Source organism: Dama dama, chromosome 9 (genome assembly GCF_033118175.1).
Source record: "Dama dama isolate Ldn47 chromosome 9, ASM3311817v1, whole genome shotgun sequence".
Taxonomy (NCBI): domain Eukaryota; kingdom Metazoa; phylum Chordata; class Mammalia; order Artiodactyla; family Cervidae; genus Dama; species Dama dama.
The window spans coordinates 55,364,331-55,387,859 of NC_083689.1; the positions used below are offsets into that span (position 1 = coordinate 55,364,331).

Genomic DNA, 23,529 nt, shown 5'->3' on the forward strand with positions numbered 1-23,529 from the left:
CTCTCTTCTAACTAGGGTTCTTAGCCCAGAAGTAGGTTGCCAGGTTTAACAAATAAAAATATAGGGTGGGGGCGTCCGTGGGGGCTCAGTGGTAAAGAATCTGCCTGCCAGTGCAGGAGACATGGGTTTGATCCCTGATCTGGGAGGATTCCACATGCCATGGAGCAACTAAACCCCTGTGCCACAGCTGTTGAGCCTGTGTTTTAGAGCCTGGGAGCCACAACTACTGAAGCTCAAGCATCCTAGAGCCCGTGCTCAGCAACAAGAGTGGCCGCCGCAATAAGAATCCCACGCATTGCAACTAGAGAGTAGCCCCCACTTGACGCAACTGGAGAAAAGCCCGTGCAGCAATGTAGACCCAGAACAACCAATAAATAAATTTTTTAAAAATATAGAGTGACTGTTAAATTTGAACTTCAGATAGTGAAAAAAGTTTAAATATTTTTATCTGGCAATCCTATCCAGACGTTAAGTATGACCTCACCACAAGTTCTTCTCTGTTTTCCTTTTTCCTCTTCTTTTTATTTTTAGAATTTTGGTTTACACAGTGAATTTGAAAATCTATCAGTAAACACAAAAATCAAACATATTGACTGGGAGCATCATCTGTACATGAATATTCAGAGGCTGACTCTGTTGATTGGCCTTGTTATGTATTCAGCATTTCTGGGTGATTCTAGGATGTAACTGTTCTCACACTAAAAGAACTACCCCTGAGGAAGCTTGGATCACATTCATTAATTTATTTGGTCATCCGGTCACTCATTTATTGGGTGGAATTCAGCATGTTCTTCTCCATTTGCAAGGTCAGTTTTTTTTGGCAAGAGAAGTAGCTAAATAGCTAAAGTTGACCCATATTTTCCTTTCCTCTAAACCATTGGTTTGGTTTTCTTTCTTCACATAGAATCTAATCAGCCTAATTCTCACCTTGCTTCAGAAAGATTCTTGCAGGAAGGAAAATGAGTCTTCCCATCGTTACATAAATTCTCATGGGGCTCCCCTTTATAAGTTTATGACAGCCAAGAGTTGAGCCCGGAGCTCCGAGAGAAGCAGCCATATGCTGATTTATGATGGCAGCTGCTGCTAAATCTCACCCCTCTTTCCTTCTTACAGTGCCATGTTACCTTGGGGTTACAAAACTCTTTTCACTGTTATTCAGGGGAATAATAATAAAGTGCCAGGTTGCAAGTATAAACATGATCATTCTGTGCCTATTATTGTAAATCAAATTTTACCTTGGATCAGAAGCACAGAAAACATTTTTATACTGTCAGCCACTGCAAGCCTTTTTAGGAGTCTGTTTTTATATAACCCTGGGATGACCTGAGGTATTGTTTGAGCTGTACTGACCAGGGAAGCTGGCCACATTGGTTAGTCTGGCTATTTCTCCTTACAGACCTGAGCACTTTCCTTGGGCAAAGTGTTAACCTGATCTAAGCATAGTATTAGGGTTAATAACGTGGGCTCAGGACTCCAATTGCCTGGGTTCAAAGCCTGGCTTTGTAATTTCCTATCTGTGTGACCATGGCAAGCCATTTAACTTCTCTGTGATCAGTCTCCTTAGCTTTAAAATAGGGATGATGATGATGGTAATACGTTACAGGGTTACTGTCATGTTTAGCTTAGTCCTTGCAGAACATTTAGAGTGGGGCATGGGACATGAATAGTGCTCCACTTGTTAATTATTTATAATTATGCTTTTAGCTCTCAATTTTTATTTTTGAGTACAAAGCCCCTGTTTTAAAGAAACACCAGTTTTTCAGCTTTCCAGGTGATAGTGGTAAATTTTTTGAGATCCACAGAGTGAGGAAGTATATAACAACAGGAGATCAGCTATGAAAACTTCTGTACTGGGATGAGGCCTGCTACTATCCAGTCCTGTCCCAGAGTTGGGGCAAGACTTTGCCTTCCACACCGCTGCCCCTCTATATGTCAAGGCTTGTTTCAGGAATGCTTGAGAGAGATGGCCATTGAAAAGGAGGCTGCCCTCCCCACCCAGGCAGGTGGGATGAGCTCAGCAAAGGCTCTGGACACCATTAGATGCCAGTGATGGACGAACCAATGCAGGTCCTGATGGAAGGCCTGCTAGACCCTACAAGACCAGACATATTTTGTGACTCACTTTTGCTTTTCTACCCAATGGCGGGGTCTTGACCTCTGGTCTAGGTCACACATCCCATTCTCTCCTAGCCCTGGACTCCATCATCATCTAGTGTTCATGAGGACAGGGGATGGAGTTAGATGTCTTTCTCTCTGTATTTTCATTCTACCTATCATGACATCATAAACTGTAATCCTGACTTCTCTGGGGCCTTCTCTTTTAATTCTTAAAGCCAGAATGACTTTATTCTGTCTGTATTTCTGTTTCAACAAACCCTAATTCTTTTACAAACTATATGAGAGGGTCAGATTGATGAGGAATTGGTCCTAATATTATAGGTCACCACTGAATGACACTGGTAAAATCATTTTACCCCTTAGCACCTCAATTTCCTCATTTGTAAAACAGGGAGATGTGATTACTTTGGTCATGGGGTCCTAGGTGTTAAAATGAAACAATGCATGTAAAATGCTTAGCACAGCAGAGGATTAGGCATGTAGGGAAAGCTCAATTTAAATGATGCAAAACCAGGCACATAAAACCAAAGCTACAAAAATCTTATGGAGTCTAAAAAGAAAATTAAGTAAAAAATTCTCTTTATCCAAACCTAACCTCCAAAGTGGACTCTGCTTAGTCCACTTTAAACATTCATCCGAACTATTAACACTGCTTTGAAATTTTTCTATTCCCTCTGTCCTGTGACCTCTGACATGCAGCCATGACATGATGTCACAATCACCTTTTACTTTTGACTTTGTGAGAATTTCCTGACTTGGTTCTTTGTATCCCTCGCTTTCAGCAGCTGGGAGATCTCTGGCTGCATTCATGGTCTCGTCTCTGAGCACTCTGCAGTAGGGTTTCACTCTTGGTTTTATTTCCTTTGGCTGAATATGAACAATATTAGTGGATGACTTCAGATATTCTTCTTCCTTCCTTTGTCTTTTTAAGGAGTACATTTCTGGTTTTGATGTCTGTTACAGGGATAGCTAGGTTTCTGTTCTGTAACAGTCAAGATTTATAGTACAGAGGATTAGGACTGATTATTTGCATTTCAAAAATTTCCCTTCTGTGGCAGTCAGGAAGCCCCTCCAGTACCCAGTTTTTTCCCACTTGGCTTTTCCTTTCTTCTGCATGCAGGACCAGCAATGTAATTTGTGAAGCCCAGTGCAAAATGAAAATGCAGACCTCTGTTTTCCAGAGTGGCTACTCCATTTTACATCCTCAGAATCAATATATGAGGATTCCAATTTCTTTGCCACTTCACCAACTCTTGTTATAATCTGGCTTCTTTTTAAACATTCTTTATTGAGATATAATTGGCATACATTATATTATATTATATTATGTTTCAGGTGTATAACATAATGATCCAATATATGTATGTATTGAGAAATGATTTCTACAGTGAGTGTAGTTAATATCCAACACCATAAATACAGGTTTTTTTCTTGTGATGAAAACATTTAAGATTTATTCTCTTAGCATCTTTCATATATAATTATGTACTATATTCACCATGGTTTCCATAACATCCTAGTGACCTATTTATTTTATAATTAGAAGTTTGTGTCTTTACCTACTTGCCCACCTCTTGCCTCTGGCAACCACCAAACAGTTCTCTGTATCATGAGATTAAAACTTTTTTTTTCTTTTTATTACAGCGGTTCTAGTGAGTGTGAAGTGGCTTCTAATTGTGGTTTTGATTTGTATTTTCCTGATGACTAATGACAAGCCTTTTTCACATGCTTACTAAACATTTGTATATCTTCTTTGGAGAAATGTCTATTTACATCCTTTGCCCATTTTTAAATTGAGTTATCGGTCTTTCTGTTGTTGAGTTGTACAAGTTCTTTATATGTTCTGGCTTTTAAACCTTTATCAGACATATGATTTTCAAATTTGTTCTCCTATGGGTTGTCTTTTCTTGATAATGTCCTCTGAAGCACATAAATTGTTAATTTTGATGAATCTAATTTATTTTTCTTTTATTTCTTGTGCTTTTGTTCCTAAGAACTTATTGCATAATCCAAGTTCATGATTTACTCCGACATTTTCTTCTAAAAGATGTTTTAATTTTATTGCTTACATTTAGGTCTTTGATACATTTTGAGTTAATTTTTGCATATGGCATGAGGTAGGGGACATGTAATTTTAATTCCCACTCAGCCTATACGCTTTGGTAAATTCTTGAACCTTTCTCAGTTTCAATTTCCTCACTTGTAAAGCAGGTTATAATGAAGTGAAAATTTACATAAAACCATGAATACAGGACTTGAAGCATCCCTATGCTTAATCAACACGGTAGTTATTACTGTTACAATATGACCAATGAGTGAATGCCTTCATAGTGGAGCTGCCAGAAAGATAGGTAGCATTTCTGAGACCGGGATCCCGGGAGGGGGAAAAGGCTTGCTTTCTCTACTTGGGGGAGCAGGTCTACCCCAGGTATTTCCCTGCCTCATGATTTACCTCTAGTGATTGGTAGAAATTCTAATTCCGACGCACATTCCCAGCAGGGGCCCCAGAATCTGCATTTGTGTCAACGTCTCCACAGGCCTACTTAAGTGTGGTGGGCAGCGATACGGTGACGGTGGCCGCGTCTGCAGCGCCGGTTTGACCCGCGGGGGGCGGCCGAGGGGCCGGGGCGGTCACGGCGTCTGCGCAGAGCCCTTCTCTCTCCGAGGCCTCCCAGCCAGATCCGCCCGGCTCAGCTGACAGCTCCGAAGACGGAAGAGGCGGTCCGCCGGTTGAGCCGGGCGTCTTCAGGCGGGGCCAGCGAGTGGAGGTGAGGGGACCCGGAGCTAGGTTGGAGGGCGGAACTTTTGAGCCCGGCGCGGTGGGGCAGCCGGAAGGTACAGTGGGAACTGCGCTCCAGGCGCGCGAGGCAGAGAAGGGCGGCCGGGCCGGGGCTGCTTGCTTAGCAGGCTTCAACTCCCCAGACCCGGGACCCGGCCCGGCTAAGGTCCCCGGGGTGCCCAAAGGAGGAAGGGGAAGTTCCAGGCCCTGCCCCTTCGAGACCCCTGGGCGGGCTCACACGCGCGCAGCGTCCTTCGTTTCCAAGCGCTGGGGCAGGTAGCAGGGCTCGGGCCTGCCACACAGTTGTAGGTGAGTCGCACAAACAACGACTCCATACGCCCCGCAGTGAGCCGTGGAGACATGGCAGCGGCGTGCTGACCACCCCCGACTCCCCACCCATGGCTGAATCCTTCATGCTGTGGCTTGGGAGAATGAGTAGGATTTTCCCAGGCCCGAGGGAAACCCGGCGGAGGAGGGGCCTCCCTCACTCTTGTAGCGGTTTCCGGTTTGCCTGAAAGTTTAATATTAATCAAGTTTAATATTAAACTTGAATTCTCTAGTCTCGTGACACCGGGGTTTATTCTTGTTCCTGTGTTAACAGCTGAAGAAACAAGGTGGTCTGAATCCCGTTTTATTTTTATATTAGTTCTGTGATCTTGAGCCAGCGTGGACTTAAAATGTCATTTTTCTGTGTTTAGTGGAAATAGGAGTAGGACTTTGTTCATGGGGTTGTGGGAATCTAACGGGTTAGTGCTTTTAAAGGGCTTACCACAATGCCTGACACATGGGAAGAGTTCACTCTTTTTGCTGTTATTGTGACGACCAACCCAACGTGCTCCTGGTGGGATGTGGCGGTGCAGTCCCTGAACCTTGATTCTAGTCTCCCATTGGAGCAACCACATCTCACCCCAGTTCAGTTCTCACTTTTTCTAATGTCTAACCTAAAGCACTGCTAGATTCTGAGAGCAATATACGCAGAGGCAAGACACTTGATCCTCACCCTTAAGGAACTAATTTAGTCAGAGAGGAAGCGCAAGTTCAGAAGAAAAACTGTAATGCAGGATGGGGTGTGATAATGTCATAGGAAAGTTACAATAAAAAAAAGTTTTCTGGATTTTTAAAGAAAGACATGCTAATTGGAAGTTTTACATGGAATAGGGGCTTTGGAGGTGGGTCTTGAAGACTGAATGAATAGAATCAAAGAAATTTATGTCAGCAATTTTAATTAAGGGACTGGGACCCATGGCAGCTTCAGAAGCTGGGGTCTGGTGAGTTGGGTCATGAGGAGCTGCCAATGGGAAACAGCTTGGAGTAGAGCTTCTTAATCCTGGCTGCACATTAGAATAACATGGCGAACTTGGATGACCCATGTTTGATTGAATTGCTCTGGGGTATAGCCTGGGTATAAATTCATTTCATCTCATTTATAATGTTTGAACAGGAAGAAACAAAAAGCTTAATTACTTTATCACCATGTACTACAGGTGGTAAAAAGCATTTACAATTATGTAGGGTGATGTGAAAAGACTTAGTATATAGTACATAATACATAGTAGTGAATGTGAAGTCGCTGAGTCGTGTCCGACTCTTCGCGACCCCATGGACTGCAGCCAACCAGGCTCCTCCGTCCATGGGATTTTCCAGGCAAGAATACTGTAGTAGGTTGCCATTTCCTTCTGTAAATTGATCCTAAATTTTGTTAGCTTATATGGAAGTCACACATCTAAAAATATGGTTTTAAAATTATTGTTTTATATTTTTTGCGTTTTTAAAAATTTTTTTGCATATTTTAAGGTATTCATAGCATTCTCCAGAACCCATCTATGGACCAGTCTCCCTTTCTCCTTTATTCCCAGTTGAAGAAGCCTGGTAAAGCATTTAGAATAGGACTTAAATGTTTGTGTGTGAGCACTTTTATTATTTTGTTTTTAATTACCCTGCTGTCTTGCTTAAATTAACCTAATGTTGAGTGTCCCTGGCAGGCTTAATTCATTAGCGGACAAAAGGACTAACTGGAGGGGTAGGAAATGAAGGAATAGAAGAAGTGGAAGAGGAAAGGAAAAACAAAAACAAGAAAATCGCAGGAAGTGGTTTGTTATGGGGGCATGTTGTGCTGTCATCTCGTATGACCTTGGTCTTCTCAGCTCCTCCCAGGGCTGAAGGCAGTCAGATAAGAAGGGCACTCTGATTACTGGGAACATGTCATTTGAACCACATGGCTCAGTTAGGCTGACCTAGGTGAGTAATATGCAGCTGTAGACTAGGATTGACTGTGTGTTAGGATGTGCTTGATTTAAGTGGTGGTTACGGAAATTCAGAATTTAAATTTGGAGAGGGTGCTAACACCATCTTTTGTATTTTTTTTCTGCAGATGGCAGGATTTCTCTAGTATATCTAGTATGAGTTCTACATCTTGGCCTTTTATCCACCTTCAGCAGTCTCATCTCCATCATCTTAAGAATAAATGAGATTTGCATGAGTTCCAAACTTGGGGCTGAAATACAAACTCCAGTGCTAATATCCTTTTCTTCTAGTTGTTATTAACAGGTACTAACTGACCTTAAATAGAATATATCACTGTGTCTTAGGGACACAGCTTAAGCAGAACCATTATCATCTGCTAGAAAATGTACTTTTTGAAAATGGAATCATTTTAAATGAATTTGAGTTCTGTAGTGTCACCTTTTTATAATGTGAAAAACCATGTCCTAACTTTTCTTTGTGCATTCCAATTTGGAAAATATTTGAACCAAGAGGGAGCATATTTGCAAATACAGTTATAGTCTAGTATTTTAATCGATAGAATGGTAATTTTTGGTGGTTGTTTTATTAAAGTAATTTTCACAGATTCTCACTACATATTTTTTGCATGTTTGAATTATCTGACTGTGGTGTATCTTTCAGTTGCTGTAATTAAAAAGCATTTGTACAGTTTAATTATAGCATATTTTCACTGTTGGTGTTACCTAAAATAGTGGTAAATCATAAAATTGATTTGATATTATTTCAAAAATTTAATGTTATTTTGCTGCTTCCTCAGTTATGTCTCACATGTTTTCATCCTTGTAACAGTCTCTAGAGGCGGTGTTCTCAAGTAGGAGCAATTTTCTTCCCCCTCCCCAGTGGCAGGGTGGTGGTGGATATTTGGTTATGTCTGGAGATGTCTGTGATTGTCACAACTCTTGAGGAAAAGGCGTTGGCATCTAGCTGGTTGGCATCTAGCAGGTTGAAGCCAGACATGCAGATTCATGTCCTCTAATACACAAGACAGCCTCCCACGACAGTTGTCTGTTACAAAACGTCAGTAGCACTGAGGCTGAGAAAACCTGCCGTAGAGATTCCTGTGGATTTAAAAAATTCATGTATTTTTAAGAAGTATATCAAATATACCTTGACTGCTTTTGTGAGCAAGGCACTTTTCTAAGAGAGCAAGTCAAAGTAGTTTGTGAATTGTCCTTGAAAAAATTTTTTATTGTGCTTTCTTTTCTAAATCATATCTAACTGATAAAGTCAGCAATTATAAGAACCACAGCTGTCCTTTTTGAAAAAGGCTGTTACTGTGCTGATCTACTGGAATGTTAGATATGTCTGTCACTTTTAGTTAGATAGAAAAGTGAGAATATTGATTAACTCTTTGCAGTTGTTTTTGAGGAACTTTCTTTAGGGGGGAATGGGGTTGAGGGGGAGGGCCATTAGACTTTTCCAGACTCTGTGCCTTTTCTGTTCTTAACTGACTTGAATGATTGTCTTCAGCTCCTCAGAAAATTAAATGTCGTCAGAAGACCGAGAAGCTCAGGAGGATGAATTGCTGGCCCTGGCAAGTATTTATGATGGAGATGAATTTAGAAAAGCAGAGTCTGTCCAAGGTGGAGAAACCAGGATCCATTTGGACTTACCACAAAATTTCAAGATATTTGTGAGCGGTTAGTTAATATTCTCTTAAACAGATTTTTTTCTAGATAAAGGTTATTCTCAATTTCTTAGTGTACCCTAAGTTATTTATCATCTTGTGTTTATAGGCATTAGTGATAGATGGTAATATTACAGATTTAATGCCTGTTTCTGTTTTAATTGAAAATAAAGGATGAACAATTTTCAATTTAATTCTGCCTTTTTGATCACAAATATTATCCTGCATATTTCATGCTTCCTGATCATCTAACTAGCAGTTCATCAGCTGTGAGTCATTGGCTGTTAAATAGGGGTAATAAAATAGAAAATGAAATAATATATGTGAAAACACTTGGAAAGATTTGGTTGTTGTTAATACTATTTGGTTTCTAGAATCTTTTCAACCACCATAAACACATGACACTACTCCTCTGTGACCTTTTGCTTCAGAAAAAAATTAAAAACTAGTGCCGATACCGTATTCACAGAAGACAAGAACACTTTCTCAATGTTTCTAGTGTAATAGCTTTAAGTAAAGAAAGGAAGTGTGATAACTGAAAATGAAACTTTGATTGTGAGGGTGTTATATGTTGTAGCTTGCCCTCAACCTGAGATCATTGCACTGGCATAAATTCTCCCAACTCTGATTCATTGGAGTTGGCACATGCTTGTCTAAGTAGGTCATGGCTTTTTGATAGAAATAATGTCTTTTTCTCTAGATTGTGTCTTTAATCATCTACTATAAAAAACAACAAAGAAAACATTGTGTATTACTTGCTCACTAGTGTTAGGAATTATACTCAGAAGTGTAGCAAGAATAAGTTGTATATCTTCATTTTAAATTTCATGATGCTTAGTAGATTTTTTTTAAGGGCTTATAAATTTTTTTAAGGTGGTGGCTCCAAAGTAAAATTAAGAACAGAAAGTGCTTTGGGGGAGGGTTTTTATCCCTTCAACTAAAGCATTACGTTTTTCTTGAGCACTGCTCAGCAGTAATGGACACTCAAGTGTTGACCAGCTGATCCTTTCTAATCTTTGTTTTTGGTTCAGGCAATTCAAATGAGTGTCTCCAGAATAGTGGCTTTGAATACACCATTTGCTTTCTGCCTCCACTTGTGCTGAACTTTGAACTGCCACCAGATTATCCATCCTCCTCCCCACCTTCATTCACTCTTAGTGGCAAATGGCTGTCACCAACTCAGGTTAGACCCAAAACTTAATTTCTATCCATTTTTAGAAACTTAAAAAATCATCTTTAATTGAAGACTACCTTGATGATCTTGAATTCAGTGCATGAAGAACAAATGGGCTTGATGTTGTAATTTTTTCCCCTTCATGAATTGTAATGTTAATAAGTTGAAAATGTTTGGTGTTTTAGAAAGGAATGGCAATAATTAGAATGATTAATCATTTTGAATTGCAGTAGGAGTAATTTTTAATCAAGTATATTGTTTCTCTCCTTTTCTTGCTATTTTCCCATTTAATCTGTATTGTAATGGAGACTATAGGTCATCCTCATTTTCCTCAGATGTTGGTATTGCTTTTTATTTTTTTATCCATTCCTTAAATGAAAGATTTAATTGTAATTAGGACTAAAATTGAGTTAATGTAGCTTTAATAAACATTCCTTAAGAACACATAAGAGCGCTTTTGTTTGTAGAAGTCTGTGTATTAGCAACAGTTGTTGACTGTGCTCACATAATGTGAATGCACACAAATAAAAGTGCATATGATTCCCGTAGATATCTCATTAAGGCTTGAGATCTTATATTACGAGCTTTCGTTTCCTCTGAGTCGTATATCCTTTTCTAGTAACAACGTCAGCTCTTGATTGAGACATAAATATGGCTTGAAGCTAATATAATGTATTCTGGAGTAGATAATAGATCAATAGCAGTTACTTTTCTACAAGTCATGATGAAGATTGATAGGCTGATGTATTAAGACAAAAGCTGTCAGAGTTACTTGACCTCAAGGAACAGCTTGTCAGTTTTTCTTTTTTGATCATGTAATTCTCATTCCCACCACTGTTCATCACCAGGCCGATCCTTAGATGAGAGTGCATTTGTTAAATTGAACTTAGAGTTTAAAAACAAAATTAAATTTTTAAAAAAGAATAATACATGTAGAATAAAAAGGAGTTTCACCGTGCATTTTAATATCTTTGTCAGAGGCAACACATGCAAGACAGTGGATTATTTATATTTAGATTACTGAGAGTTGACTAAATTATCTAGACATTTATAGTCCCATTTCTCCAGAGAGCTCTTGATACTTTATGTTCATGCATGTGTACACATGTGGAGTTTCAGATTCCAACCAAATAGCATCTACTTAATGCTGGCTTTTAGGGTGTAGGGAGAAGAGAGTTGCTCATTATTTTATGTTACATAGCTAAAATTATAGTAGGACTCTCTGTCAAGTAAATTTTTGTCCATATAATTGACATTTTAATCTGTTTCCTATGCTCCTTCCTTCAATTCTTGTTTGTTACTGGTCCCTAATTCCTTGGCTTTTTGAATTGCTCCTGTTGATAAGGAAGTTGACGCATGGACCTGTTCCTCACTGAATTTGTTTGATAGATAGAAGTGGGTTTAGTTTTCTAGTATTTTCCCTATTTCTTTTCCAATATATATATACAAATAGTGTCTTTCATGCTCTTCTCTTTCTGCCTCCCTTGTTCCTCACATGTATGTACATCTCAGATACCTCTTTCAAGAAAGGACTAGAGAAGAAAAAAGGATGGAGGAGAATGACTTCTTCCTTGGACTTGGTGACTCAAACATTCAGAGCTTCCCTTTTAGTATTTATTACATTTTAAAGATTTCATCAGGTTTCTTATTGATCATGAAAGCACATTTATGCAAATGTGTAAAAGCATTTGTTGTCCAGTCTTGAACAGTGTTTAGTTTTGTGCCCATATAGAGTTTAGTGAATAGCATTACGCAGTGTAAGGAAGAGAATGTGGTTCTTTTTCACTTCAGATGTCAAATTTACAAAATTTATTTGCATCTGGAAGGCTTATTCTTTGATGTTTACCTAAAAAGAAAAGCTACTTATGAGCCTGAGCTCTACTTAAAAATCTTCTTATATTTGCCTTTCAAATTGAACAGACCAATTTTAAGGAGGAAAAGTCAAAATAGTTTAAACTTTGGTTGCGTAACTTAGGAAATGTGAGCTTTGCCTGTGGCAGTGAAATCATGTTAAGGGCTTGTAATCATGTCCAGGTTCAATATCAGTCTGCTTTCCTCTGTTAACCAGGATCTGGTGTAAGCTCAGATTGCTTAGTTAAAATCAGCTTATAAATTGGAATAATAAGGACTCTGAGGTTAGATTCTGTTAGTGATTTTTTTCACATAAGTTGACTTCTTGATACAGCTGAAAGAATTAATTTTAAAGCTTGGATGGTATTTTTAAATTGTTTTTTGCTAATCTTTATTGTAGGGTACCAACAGTGCTAGTAGTCCAAAGGACTAGAAATAGTTCATTTTAAAACTAGATCTCTTCTGCTACATGAGATAGATAGCAATACTAAAGTAAAGAATAATAAAGAACAGAAAAAGTCCTCCATTTCAGTAGCCCATATGTAAACCTTGTTCTACATCTGGTAGACTCTTAACTGTTTCTCTTGTTTTGTGGGGCTTCTTTTAGCTTCTGACCTTGTGTCTGTGGCTCATGTTGCTGAATAGTTTAAGAAGTCCTTTGATAAGAACACTGATGCTATTGTGCAGCACAGTTTGTCACAGAAGTGAAAAGAATACTTTCTACTTCCTAATAGGAAGTATAAAGGTCTAAATTAAAAAGATTTCAAGGTAAATTAGGAGTTGACAGCATCATCATCTTTCCAAACTCAACAGCATCCTCATGTGTTTTTCCCCTAGCTTTCTGCTCTCTGCAAGCACTTAGACAACCTGTGGGAAGAACACCGTGGCAGCGTGGTCCTGTTTGCCTGGACGCAGTTCCTTAAGGAAGAGACCTTAGCATACCTGAATATTGTCTCTCCTTTTGAACTCACGATGGGTTCTCAGAAAAAGGTTCAGAGAAGGATGGCTCAAGCTTCTTCCAACACAGAGCTAGATTTTGGAGGAGCCACTGGATCTGACATAGACCAAGAGGAAGTTGTGGACGAGAGAGCCGTGCAGGATGTGGAATCATTGTCGAGTCTGATCCAGGAAATCTTGGACTTTGATCAAGCTCAGCAGATAAAATGCTTTAATAGTAAATTGTTCCTGTGCAATATCTGTTTCTGTGAGAAACTGGGTGGTGAGTGCATGTACTTCTTGGAGTGCAGGCATGTGTACTGCAAAGCCTGTCTCAAGGACTACTTTGAAATCCAGATCAGAGATGGCCAAGTTCAGTGCCTCAACTGCCCAGAACCCAAGTGCCCTTCAGTGGCCACTCCTGGTCAGGTAACTCTTCACTCCGCTGACAGCTGCTCCCTAATTCTCTCACAACTCTCCAAAGGGAGGCATTCTCTCAGGAACTTCTTGATAGGGCTCGTCAGGGCAGTCTGAGGCCTTGGAGCCAGCCCACCAGTTTTATTCTGTCCATGATCTTTATCTAAACAAATGTAAATGCTCCCTTTGCTGGCTTTGGAATGGGTGGTCCTTGGCAAGGATGAACATTAAAAAAATAATTCTGGTGATTTACTCTGTATTATCTGTTAAGAGGGGGAACTACTACCCAGTCTGTGTTGAGGTTGGGATCTGGAGGGGTTATCCCTTGGGATGATTAACCAAATGTTTACAGACTTTAAAGATAGCCTGCTTGGTTGTTTCTTCTTTAAAAAAAAAAAAAAATCAGCTCCTTTGAGGCATAAATGTACTCATTTAAAGTGTACATTTTGCTTTGTTTTGACAAATGGGTAGACCCATGTAACCACCGTCTCAGTCAAGATCTATAGACTTCCCATACTAGCTCTGTTGGTAAAGAATCTGCCTGCAAAGCAGGAGACCCTGGTTTGATTCCTGGGTCAGGAAGACCTGCTGGAAAAGGGATAGGCTACCCACTCCTGTATTCTTGGGCTTCCCTTGTGGCTCAGCTGGTAAATAAATCACCTGCAATGCAAGAGACCTGGGTTCGATCCCTGGGTTGGGAAGATCCCCTGGAGACAGGAAAGGCAACCCACTCCAGTGTTCTGGCCTGGAGAATTCCATGGATTGTATAGTCCATGGGGTCACAAAGAGTCAGACACGACTGAGCCACTTTCACTGACTCACTCACTCATACTTGGTTTGATTTTGAAGTGAGATACAGGGTTTTATTTTCTGTTCATCTGGTTTTTATGCTTGCTTCCTGAAGATCTCCCTCAGGATCAGCTGGTTGGGAAATCATCAAACTTAACGATGTTTATGTTTCCCTCAAGGTCAAAGAGCTAGTGGAAGCAGAGTTGTTTGCCCGTTATGACCGCCTTCTCCTCCAGTCCACCTTGGACCTGATGGCCGATGTGGTGTACTGCCCCCGCCCATCCTGCCAGCTGCCTGTGATGCAGGAGCCTGGCTGTACCATGGGCATCTGCTCCAGCTGCAATTTCGCCTTCTGTACCCTGTGCAGACTGACCTACCACGGGGTCTCTCCATGTAAGGTGACAGCAGGTAGGTTGTAACCATGTGAACTCAGTCTCCCAGCCCTCCCCCACCCCCTAGAAAAGAGACTTATCACTTCAATTCTGAATTTGGAAGAATTGTGTTCTTCTCTGTTGGTTCAACAGATATTTTTGTGTCAGTTGCTGCCTACATTCTGGGAACATAGTAGTGACCAAATGCCCTCATGGAACTTACATTCTAATGGGGGAGATAGGCAAACCAAATAAATAAGACTGTTAGATGGTGGTAAATGCTGAAGAGGTAAAAAAAAAAGTAAAGCAGAGACAGTGTGCTCTGAAGTGTTCTGAAGGGGAAGACATTTGGGATTTTATTTAGAAAAACCCAGCGGGCAGAGTGGTTTGAGTAGACTTGAAGGAAGTAAGGAAACAAACCATGCAGATACCGAGGGGGAGCATTCTATGGAAGCAATGACAGGGTAATTTCTATCTGTGAATATGGAATAATGTAGATCCTGGCAAATGCAGATCATCTGAGCTATCACTGTTGTTTCCATGGTGCACACATTTGATCAAGTGCTTTCTCAGTGAGCCCAAGAGGCCTCAGAATCTTCCTCAACACAGTGCTTTAGAAAGCCACCCTCTATTGATGTAGGCACAGGAAGTGAAACCTGTTAGCCATTTCTAATTTAGATAAGGATTGAGAAATCAGGCCCTTGACATCAATTTGACTAGACTTTGGTGACTTAGTCTTTCTCAAACTAACAGGGCTGATGATAATAGCTACTTCATAAGGTTATTGTAAGTTTGAAATGACCTATTGTAGTGCTACTCAAAGTTGTTATAGCTGTTATACTGGTCAGTGACAGGGTAAATACAGAAACTGAGAGTCAGGGTTTAAAACTTTTGTAGCAATTTCATTATTGCTGGCCACTGACTAAATTTTATGTCAATCAAATACAATAAGAATTCAGGCTTGGGGATCGGGATGGGGAATATGTGTAAATCTATGGCTGATTCATATCAATGTATGACAAAACCCACTGAAATGTTGTGAAGTAATTAGCCTCCAACTAATAAAAAAAAAAATAATAAGATAATAATAAAAATAAATAAATTAAAAAAAAAAGAATTTAGGCTTATATTTTTTGTCTTTTTATTCATTTTTATAATAATTCATCTGATTATATTTTGCAAAAGTCCTTGACAGAGTGGGAGGAAAAAACTGGTTCTTCACTGAAGTTTGAGAATGGGCATTTTGCATGTGTAATGCAAAATGGTAACTATTTTTTTTTAATTTGTATATTATTTTTATTTTTAAAGTATAATTGATGTATAATTTGTGCTAATTTTTTCTTTACAGCAATGTGATTCAGTTATACATATATGTACATTCTTTTTTATATTTATATTCTTTTTTATTATGATTTATCACGGGATGTTGAACATAGTTCCTTGTGCTATACAGTAAGACCTTGTTTATCCATTCATATATAACAGTTTGCATAACCCCAACCTCCCCAATCCATCCCACTCCTGGTTTCCTTGGCAACTACCAGTCTGTTCTCTATGTCTACAAGTCTGTTTTTGTTTTGTAGATAGGTTCATTTGTGTCGTATTTTGGATTCCACATATAAGTGGTATCAAATGGTATTTGTCTTTTTCTTTATGACTTTACTAGTAGGATAATCACTAGCTGCATTGATGTTACTGCAGATGGCTTTATTTCATTGTTTATTATGGCTGTGTAGTGTTCCTTTGTACATATGTACCACACCTTCCTTACTCATTCATCTGTTGATGGACATTAGGTAGTTTCCATGTCTTGGGTATTGTGAATAGTGCTGCTGTGAATATAGGAGTGCAGGTATATTTTTGGATTATAGTTTCACGTGGATATATACCCAGGAGTAGGATTGCTGGATCATTTGGTAATTCTATTTTTTGTTTTCTAAGGAACATCCAAAGTGACTTCCATAGTGGCTGCACCTTTTACAGACCCATCAACAGTGTAGGAGGATTCCCCTTTCTCCACACCCTCTCCAGTATTTGTTATTTGTAGACTTTTTATTTATTTATTTATTTTTTGTAGACTTTTTAATGATGGCCATTTTCACTGCTGTGAGGTGGAACCTCATTGTAGTTTTGATTTGTAGTTCTCTAATAATTAGTGGTATTGAACATCTTTTCTGTACCTATTGGGCCATCTGTTTGTCTTCTTTGGAGAAATGTCTATTTATTCATAGTTATTTTGCCCATTTTTCCATTGAGTTGTTTGTTTTTGTTGTTGACCTGTTTTGTTGTATGAACTGTTTGTATATTTTGGAAATTAAGCCCATGTCGGTTGCATCATTTGCAAATACTTTCTCTCAAACCATCTCTTTTTATTGATGGTTTCCTCTGCTGAACATAAGCTTGTTAAGTTTGATTAGGTCCCATTTGTTTATTTTTGCTTTTATTTCTATTACCTTGGTCAGAAAATGTTTTGCCTCTGTTCTCTTCTGAAAGTTTTATGGTGTTATGTGTTAGATTTAAGTCTTTAAACCACAAAATGGTAACTATTAATGCCAGTATTGCTAGTTACTGATTGTTAGCAGAGAATCATCTCCAAGAAAGGACCCTGACAGGAGAATGAGTAAATGGAGTACTTCCAGTCACCTGTGGCAGAGTTTTGTAGAGGTTATGGGCAGATGGGATGGAGAACTCACCAGAGTATAATATAAGCCTTTACTTGAGACTTTGGTATCCTTATCATTGAGAGGCTAAAGTACCTTCCAGGTATTTCACAATGTTTGGGAAAGAAATCAAAGATAGACTTTGGGGGCTTCAGCAAAATTGGGAATCTCTTTCTTAGTCTCTATATCTATATGTTAGATATTACCATACAAAATATATGATACACTAATAATTTTATTATTTTGAGAACATTAGAGCAGCATCCTCTGTCCTTAAGATGTCTCGGAATACAAAAGCGCTTTGAATTAGTAGAGGAAATACAAATGAAAGGATTTAAAAATACATGTCTGCTGCATCTCAGTAGAAGTGTTGAAGTCATGGGAATGAACAACACAGAGAAAGGATTCATAGGTGAAGGAAAAATGCAGATATAATTCTGCTCCAGAAGTTGTCTACTTCTAAATAATATGAGGAAGGTAAAATAGTAAAAGAGCCAGAACATTGTTGAGAGAGGTCTTTAATTAATTGTGTTGAAAAGTTAAGGTAATAGAATTGTGAGCAGAAGCCTTTGTTGACAAATAAAGCCTTTGGAAATAGCTGCCCATTCCATGTGATAAAGCAGTAGAAACCAGATTGTTGAGAATTAAGCAGAAAAGTTGGTAGAAAGGACTTTTCCATTACCTGTTGGTGGTAAATTTTATTCACTGGCTTTTTTCTTATATATGCAGAAGTGAACCATTGGTCTTTGCCCTTAAATCAAAGGTGCTTTTGTTTAGTTTGGCAGGTCTTATTATTAAATGGTGAATGATGCTGACTTAGTAGAAAATCAATGTCTGTTTCAACCTTTGTGTCATTTGATAAGTCAGCCTTTAAACTGTACTACTAGTTGTACTAGTTGCACAAAAATGTCAACATTAATAAGTTAAAATCAAAGGAAAAAGATAAGCTATTATTCTGTCAATTTAAGAAGTCCAGCTTTTCTACTTGGAGAATTCCTGTCTGTTCTTTGTCTTTCATGCATGTGTAATTTTTACCTAGTTACAACCTAAATATACTTTTTGCTGGCTTCTGTAATGAGTATTTTAATTGAGTTGTAGCCATCCTAATTACAAGTTTTAATAACTAAATATTATGTCATTAAGTGGTTCCACACATGATTATTCTCTTGGACATTTAATTTGTTTGCCATTGTTATGTGTGTCTCTTTGCATATAATTTTACTTTGGATTAATTCCTTATGATAAAATCCCAAGAATAACATTATTGAATAGTCAAAGGTTATGATAATTTTTAATGATTTTTTAATGAGCTTTACAAGTTGTATAAAAGTTAATTTTCCATTTCACCTTCTAGAAAAACTAATGGACTTACGAAATGAGTACCTGCAAGCAGATGAGGCCAATAAAAGATTTTTGGAACAGAGGTATGGTAAGAGGGTGATTCAGAAGGCACTGGAAGAGATGGAAAGTAAGGAGTGGCTAGAAAAGAACTCAAAGAGCTGCCCATGTTGTGGAACTCCCATTGAGGTAAAAGTTTGGGGACAGACTTGGAGACCTACCTACTTGCAAGCATGTTATGATTTCCTCAAGAAGCCTTTTAATTTTGAACTAATTAAAACACATTTTGGTATTTATTAAACCTTCTTGGAAGATTCAAATTTACTACTAATTATTGTTACTGATATTAAATATATGTAGACTTCCCTTTTCAGAGTGCTTTCCTACAGTGATGGTTTTTCTCACCTTGTATCCACCTCAAAATTGAAGGAGTTATGAGGAGGCCATACTAGAACTACAGTCAACTCAACTCATCTATGTTATTTTAAAAAAAAAAAAAAGGCTGACTTCTCCAAACTATTTATCCTGGAATTTAACACGTCTTTTTAACAAGTTCCTGCTTATGAAATACAGATATAAGTCAAAATAGACAGATAAATCTATTGCTTCTTGACAAAACCTTAAAAAGGTTTAAAATCAAAATATATGTTTTTGCATTTGATTCTGTTGTTCCAATCCATTATATCTGATCTAACCTGGATGATGATGCCCCAATTACTCCATTGAGGAAACTGGCCTTCTATTTAACCACTTTGACATGCCTCAGCTCTGATAGAATGGGAGACTTGGGTACCAAATGTTTACTTAGATTTATGTAAAAAGTTTAAATACCACATATTAAAGCCAAACATTTTCATATCAGTCTAACTACATAATTCACATATACATGTTTGGATTGTTTTTACTATTTATCAGAAGAGATTTTGCTTAGTATCTAAGTATTTCCTGTATTTCACTTGTAATGCCAAAGAGTTTAGGCATTAATATTTACCAGTGTGTGTTAACCTGTGTTTCTCAACCCTGCATTAGAAAAGGGAGACGATAAGGAGAATGTTGTACCAAATCATTTTGTCAAGTGCATTTCTCTTTTGCTTTTATAGCCTTGATATTTTTCTCTCTTTCCCACCAGAAATTAGATGGATGTAACAAGATGACATGTACTGGCTGTATGCAATATTTCTGCTGGATTTGCATGGGTTCTCTTTCCAGAGCAAACCCTTATAAACATTTCACTGATCCTGCTTCCCCGTGTTTTAACCGGTACGTTTACACAGAACTCCTAGTCTCAGCAGTTTTTGGTCCTTGATTTGCAGACCACGAGCCCAATAAGTTTTAGCTTTGGTACTTTGTTTATTTAGAGGATTTTCTTGTATTTTTAAATATTTTCTTATATTTTCTTTCATATATTTTTTATATATTTTCCCCATATATGCATTTTCTTGAAAATGAGTTTTATGATGAAAATATACTATCTGAAGATTTTCTTTAATTTATTATCCTCCTCAACTTTTTTAGTGAAAAATTTCAAACATACAGAAGAGTTGAAAGGATAGACTATGATATCTTTCACCAAAATGAACAATTGATAATATTTACCATATTTGTTTTCTAAATTTATTGCTTAACTACTTGACCATAAGTTGGAGATATGATGTGTCATCTCTATATACTTCCACACATCTTTCCTAAGATATGAAAAGTCTTGTACATAACAGTAATACCTCAAAAAATTTAACAATGGCATACTGTCATCTAATAAAATATTTAAGACTTATCAACTATTCCTCAAAATATCTTTTAAAGCTGTTTTATTATACCAGGATCTAATCAAGTTTAATTATTTTATTTGATTCTGTTTCATAATAGAGAAAAGTATTACCCACTTTTTGTTTGTTTGTATTGAGTGGAACATTGACCTTTTGAAGAGTCCAGGCTGTTGTCCTATATAACCTTACCTCCTGGAGTTTTGTTTCTCTATGGTGCCTTTTAGTTTGCTTCTCTTTCCTCTCTATTTTCTGTAAAGTGGAAGTTAGCTGTAGAATGGAGTTTGACTAGATTTAGAGCAACATTTTTGACAGGAATACTTAACAAGAGGTGGTGTACTTCATGTTGTATCACGTCAGATCCATAATGTCAGGCTCTCTCACTATTAGCATGATGTTCAGTTCTATCATTTGTTCCATTGTAAAGGTAAGGTTTTTCTTTTGTTATTAGTGAGTGATCTGTGGGGTGATTCCTTGGCACAATGTGAGTATTCTATTCTCCACCAGCTTCAGTTTCAACATCAGTTGATAATCTTTATTAATAGACATCTGTGGGGTACCTTCAATCAGTCCTTGACGTTATGAAACTATGAGTTGAAGAAACCAGCTCTGCCTATGAACCACTGGAAATAAAAGTGTTGAAAATACAAATGTTAAGTAACATAAGAGAAGGAAAAGAAATTGGCAACTGTAAAACATTCTACTGGTGGAGAGTACAAGCACGGTGAAGATGGAAAGGATGGAGTGATTAGTATGTAGTAAAGTTACAGTGTTTTGAAGGAGTGTAGCTTCTAGACTGCCTGAATTTTTCAATCTTGACTTATTCCACATATTATACACATTGAGTGTCAGTTTTTGTGATACCTGTCTCCCACTATTGTTTCTCCTTGGCCCTTGAGAATTGTCTGGATCCTTAAAAAAGGGTTGTTCGTATAAACTTTAAGGTAGCTTGTTTAGAGGGATTCACATTTCAGCCCTTCCCAGTAGAATAATTAAAGGAAAGGAAAAGATATACAAAGATGTTATCAGAATAGTGCAGAAAATATATTTGAAAAAAGGAAAGAAATTATATTCAGTTTCTATCAGGTATATTAAAATGCACCTTGTTTTATGCGTCCAGGTTGTTCCATGCTGTGGATGTTAATGGAGATATTTGGGAAGATGAGATTGAAGACTAATTAACTTCTGCTGCTCAAGATATGGAAGTGGAATGGTTTGCCCTAATCTTTTGTCAAGTATACAGAGTAACTTTGTAGGATATTTAGGGTGCCATTGATTCAGTCTTCCTGTGTAGAAAATATGGAGGAACAAGGTTTTATTTTCACGTGGTACTACTGATTAAGGCACATGTATACATTTTTTCATTGCAGCATAATTGAAGAAGTATTAAGCCAAAGGTTCAGAAAATGAAAAATAGAAAATATTAATATTACGATGTGCCCAAAGCTTTGAGTAGTTAAAAATTAAATATTTATTTTCTTCTCCAAGCTTTAGGGAAAGAGAGACGGGTCAAGAGTTAAAGACCTTTTTATCTCTGAGAAGCATCCCTCTAAGACATTCTGTGGGAGCTGTCTCAGTAGTACTCCTTAACACCTGGGGTGGGTAGAAGCCTTACTAAAATTGTGCCGAGAGCCTGATCTTATTTACTTCATATTACATTCTTTCCAACCTGAATTTCTGCTGATTTTATTTGGAGGAAGCCCTTTACTTTAACTGATTGGATGGCCCAGTGTCATTTTGATCTGCTGCTTTTCAGAATAGAAATTTACAGATAATTTAAAAAATATTTTTTAGTACATAAACACTGTAGGTCACCTGATATATTTATCAGTGGTCTATAGTCCACTGGTTTTGAGCCAAGTCTAGAATTTATTGATAGTGGCTTAGAAGAATTTCAGCCCTTTTAAACTTTGCTGTTTCTTCTAGGCAGTAGAGCTTAGATTCAGAACGACTTGTCTTTGCTACCTTTTGTTCTACATTCTCTCCAGTTGACCCTTGCCCTGTCTTTCATTGGTAAGGACAATTTTAATATTAGCTCCAAAAGCTCATAGTTTTATTTCCCCTGCTGGGATAGGGGAAAGCCTAATATGTTCCCAAGCTGAACTTTAATTATCTGCGTTTTGAACACTGCACCACCATAGTTCCAGTGCTAAGTTTCTGAATTCTTTTTAAAGGGCTTCTCTAATGTGCTATGGAAATTTGTTTTCCTATCCTCTTTTTTTTTTTTTTTTGGCATCAGCACTGTTCCAGGGGATGATTTTGGCTTGATACCTAGATCCCTGTTCTTGGGTTTTGTTGGCTTTTTGAAAAATTGTCTTTCCATATGGTTTGGTGAGTGGGTTGGTAGCAAAATAAGATTTTTGGTAAAAAGGACAGAAGAATTCAGCTATAGCTGTGAACATGTTCTTTTTTCCTACCTTGTCATTGAAAATTGGGGAATCACTTTTAACCATTTTATGTGTGTATCCAAAGAGCACGGACTGTTTCTGGATTGTCAATGAGGATGCTAAATCTTAAAAATAAAAATTATTTAAAACTTGTCTTATAATTAGAGCAGAGTTGCTGCTGTGTGTTCTGTCACCAAGGCAATGATCACATTTAAAAACTATATGGTGTATAACACATATTCTTAAAGTGAGCAGAAGAAAGTGATGGAACAGCATCTCCTCTTTTACCTAAGCTTGTGACTGAACTTAGATTTTAGGGCCCATATTTTGTTTAATCTACATGGACGTTAGTTCAGCACATTTTATATAAGAGCTAAAGTTAACTTAAAAAATAAGTTGAAGATAAATGGAAATTAAAACAACTAATTACGTATAGTACATATTTAAGAAGACTGACTCTTCTCAATGACTGGGTAAGATTGTTCATTTCATACCTTTCACTGGTAGCCTCTCAGAAGCTCTTAGGTTCATGGGCTAATTTGATGTTGCTAGGGGTTATTTGGGGCTGTTGTACATTATGTTCATGATGTATTGAAAGTAGGAAAGACGTCTTAGTTTTGTGAAAGAAATGACAGGATTTTTCTCTATGATTTGAAAAAAACACAACAGGTCCTTAGCCTCAAAGACTTGTTTGTTCAACTGAGTGTTTTTTCTTTAGGTACAAGATCTTCACCCTTTAATTTTCACAAAGACAGTAGGACTTATAAAGTCTTATTTTTATTTATTTATTTAATTTACTTATAATTTGCCAATCTGATAGGGCAAAATGGTGCACAATTAAAATTTTTTTGCATACACATTGATTACTAATGAGTATAATTTTTGGAAATTTTCATTCTGTGAATTGTTGTTAAGTTCCTTTGAATTTTTAAAAAATTTTTATTGGAATATAGTTGATTTACAGTGTTGTGTTAGTTTCAGGATGAAGGCCTTTTTTACAGTTGGGCTGAGATTTGCCATAAATTGATATGGACCT

At 37.7% G+C, this 23,529-nt stretch overlaps 1 protein-coding gene across 4 annotated transcripts; it reads left to right on the forward strand.

Annotated features, from left to right (window-relative positions):
* Positions 1-4,964: 4,964 nt before the first annotated feature.
* On the forward strand, positions 4,965-22,664 carry RNF14 (ring finger protein 14). 4 transcript variants are annotated; one of them, XM_061151591.1, is made up of 9 exons: positions 5,316-7,135; positions 7,269-7,444; positions 8,651-8,820; positions 9,839-9,990; positions 12,670-13,197; positions 14,154-14,382; positions 18,360-18,532; positions 19,473-19,603; positions 21,227-22,664. In XM_061151591.1, exons 3-9 carry the CDS (start codon positions 8,667-8,669, stop codon positions 21,282-21,284), a joined length of 1,425 nt encoding a protein of 474 aa, XP_061007574.1. In that variant the 5' UTR covers positions 5,316-7,135; positions 7,269-7,444; positions 8,651-8,666; the 3' UTR covers positions 21,285-22,664. The 4 variants fall into 4 exon arrangements, with proteins under 4 accessions (XP_061007575.1, XP_061007576.1, XP_061007577.1 ...); XM_061151592.1 differs by lacking the exons at positions 5,316-7,135; positions 21,227-22,664 and adding exons at positions 4,965-5,206; positions 15,531-15,609 and having other exon boundaries at positions 18,360-19,599; XM_061151593.1 differs by lacking the exons at positions 5,316-7,135; positions 18,360-18,532; positions 19,473-19,603; positions 21,227-22,664 and adding exons at positions 4,965-5,206; positions 17,254-17,276.
* Positions 22,665-23,529: the final 865 nt, after the last annotated feature.